General features: G+C 68.2%; 1 protein-coding gene across 1 annotated transcript; it reads right to left on the bottom strand.

The window, feature by feature from the left end:
- Positions 1-42: 42 nt before the first annotated feature.
- Positions 43-2099, bottom strand: LOC106002919 (zinc finger protein 36, C3H1 type-like 3; the record flags this gene model as incomplete). The annotated part of the gene is given in 5 exon segments (XM_013037669.1): positions 43-234; positions 236-316; positions 459-503; positions 637-828; positions 1951-2099. Coding segments are annotated over 5 exon segments (659 nt in total), but the record flags the coding sequence as incomplete, so codon positions are not given.
- Positions 2100-2145: the final 46 nt, after the last annotated feature.

The following is a 2145-nucleotide window of genomic DNA, read 5'->3' as shown; positions in this document are numbered from 1 at the left end:
AGCGTCCAGCCCAGGGGACAGCGCCCAGCCAGGGGACCAGACCTTTCCAGGGCCAGAACAGACACTGCCAGGGGCCAGAGGCCGGCCCAGGGGACAGTCCCAGCCCAGGGGACAGAACAGAACACTGCCAGGGGACAGCGGCCGGCCCAGGGGACAGAACAGAACACTGCCAGGGGCCAGAACACTGCCAGGGGCCAGAACACTGCCAGGGGCCAGAACACTGTCAGGGGCCAGAGGCCGGCCCAGGGGCCAGAACACTGCCAGGGGCCAGAACACTGCCAGAGGCCAGAACACTGCCAGGGGCCAGAACAGAACACTGCCAGGGGACAGCATCCAGCCCAGGGGACAGAGCCCAGCCCAGGGGCCAGAACACTGCCAGGGGCCAGAACACTGCCAGGGGCCAGAGGCCGGCCCAGGGGACAGCACCCAGCCCAGGGGACAGAGCCCAGCCCAGGGGCCAGAACACTGCCAGGGGCCAGAACACTGCCAGGGGCCAGAGCCCAGCCCAGGGGACAGAGCCCAGCCCAGGGGCCAGAACACTGCCAGGGGCCAGTCCCCAGCCCAGGGGACAGAACAGAACACTGCCAGGGGCCAGAGCCCAGCCCAGGGGACAGAGCCCAGCCCAGGGGACAGAACACTGCCAGGGGCCAGAACACTGCCAGGGGCCAGTCCCCAGCCCAGGGGCCAGAACACTGCCAGGGGCCAGAACACTGCCAGAACAGAACACTGCCAGGGGCCAGCATCCAGCCCAGGGGCCAGAACACTGCCAGGGGCCAGAACACTGCCAGGGGCCAGAGCACTGCCAGGGGCCAGAGGCCGGCCCAGGGGACAGCGCCCAGCCCAGGGGACAGAGTCCAGCCCAGGGGACAGAGTCCAGACCAGGGGACAGAGTCCAGACCAGGGGACAGAGCCCAGCCCAGGGGACAGAGTCCAGCCCAGGGGACAGAGTCCAGACCAGGGGACAGAGTCCGGCCCAGGGGACAGAGTCCAGACCAGGGGACAGCGTCCAGCCCAGGGGACAGAGGCCGGCCCAGGGGACAGAGCCCAGCCCAGGGGCCAGAACACTGCCAGGGGCCAGAACACTGCCAGGGGCCAGAACACTGCCAGGGGCCAGAGGCCGGCCCAGGGGACAGCACCCAGCCCAGGGGACAGAGCCCAGCCCAGGGGCCAGAACACTGCCAGGGGCCAGAACACTGCCAGGGGCCAGTCCCCAGCCCAGGGGACAGAGCCCAGCCCAGGGGACAGAGCCCAGCCCAGGGGACAGAGTCCAGTTCAGAGGACAGAGTCCAGCCCAGGGGACAGAGCCCAGCCCAGGGGCCAGTCCCCAGCCCATGGGACAGAGTCCAGCCCAGGGGACAGAACCCAGCCCAGGGGACAGAGTCCAGCCCAGAGGACAGAGTCCAGCCCTGAGGACAGAGTCCAGATCAGAGGACAGAGCCCGGCCCAGGGGACAGAGCCCGGCCCAGGGGACAGAGCCCGGCCCAGGGGACAGAGTCCAGCCCAGAGGACAGAGCCCAGCCCAGAGGACAGAGTCCAGCCCAGAGGATAGAGCCCAGCCCAGGGGACAGAACCCAGCCCAGGGGACAGAGCCCAGCCCAGGGGACAGAGCCCAGCCCAGAGGACAGAGTCCAGCCCTGAGGACAGAGCCCAGCCCAGAGGACAGAGTCCAGCCCAGAGGATAGAGCCCAGCCCAGGGGACAGAACCCAGCCCAGGGGACAGAGCCCAGCCCAGGGGACAGAGCCCAGCCCAGAGGACAGAGTCCAGCCCTGAGGACAGAGTCCAGCTCAGAGGACAGAGCCCGGCCCAGGGGACAGAGCCCGGCCCAGGGGACAGAGTCCAGCCCAGAGGACAGAGCCCAGCCCAGAGGACAGAGTCTAGCCCAGGGGACAGGGTCCAGCCCAGGGGACAGAGTCGTCACTGTCCCCCTCAGCAGCTCTGTTTGCTCTCACCGAGACTTCTTTCCCCGTGTCTTCTGAAGACAGAATGGCCTCAGCCAGGGTCACGGTGGACTTGTACCAGAACTCCTCGCTCCCTCCCAGCTGCTGGGCCTTCTCGATCATTCTCCTCGCTCGTCCGTAGTGTTCTCCTTGTGGGCCAGCTGTGCCAGGAGCAGCAGACACTGGGACTGTGCACATGGGTCTTCC

The sequence above is a fragment of the Dipodomys ordii genome, unplaced genomic scaffold (genome assembly GCF_000151885.1).
Source record: "Dipodomys ordii isolate 6190 unplaced genomic scaffold, Dord_2.0 Scaffold1000006071, whole genome shotgun sequence".
NCBI classification, from domain to species: Eukaryota; Metazoa; Chordata; class Mammalia; order Rodentia; family Heteromyidae; genus Dipodomys; species Dipodomys ordii.
This window is presented reverse-complemented; position numbering and strand designations above follow the sequence as displayed.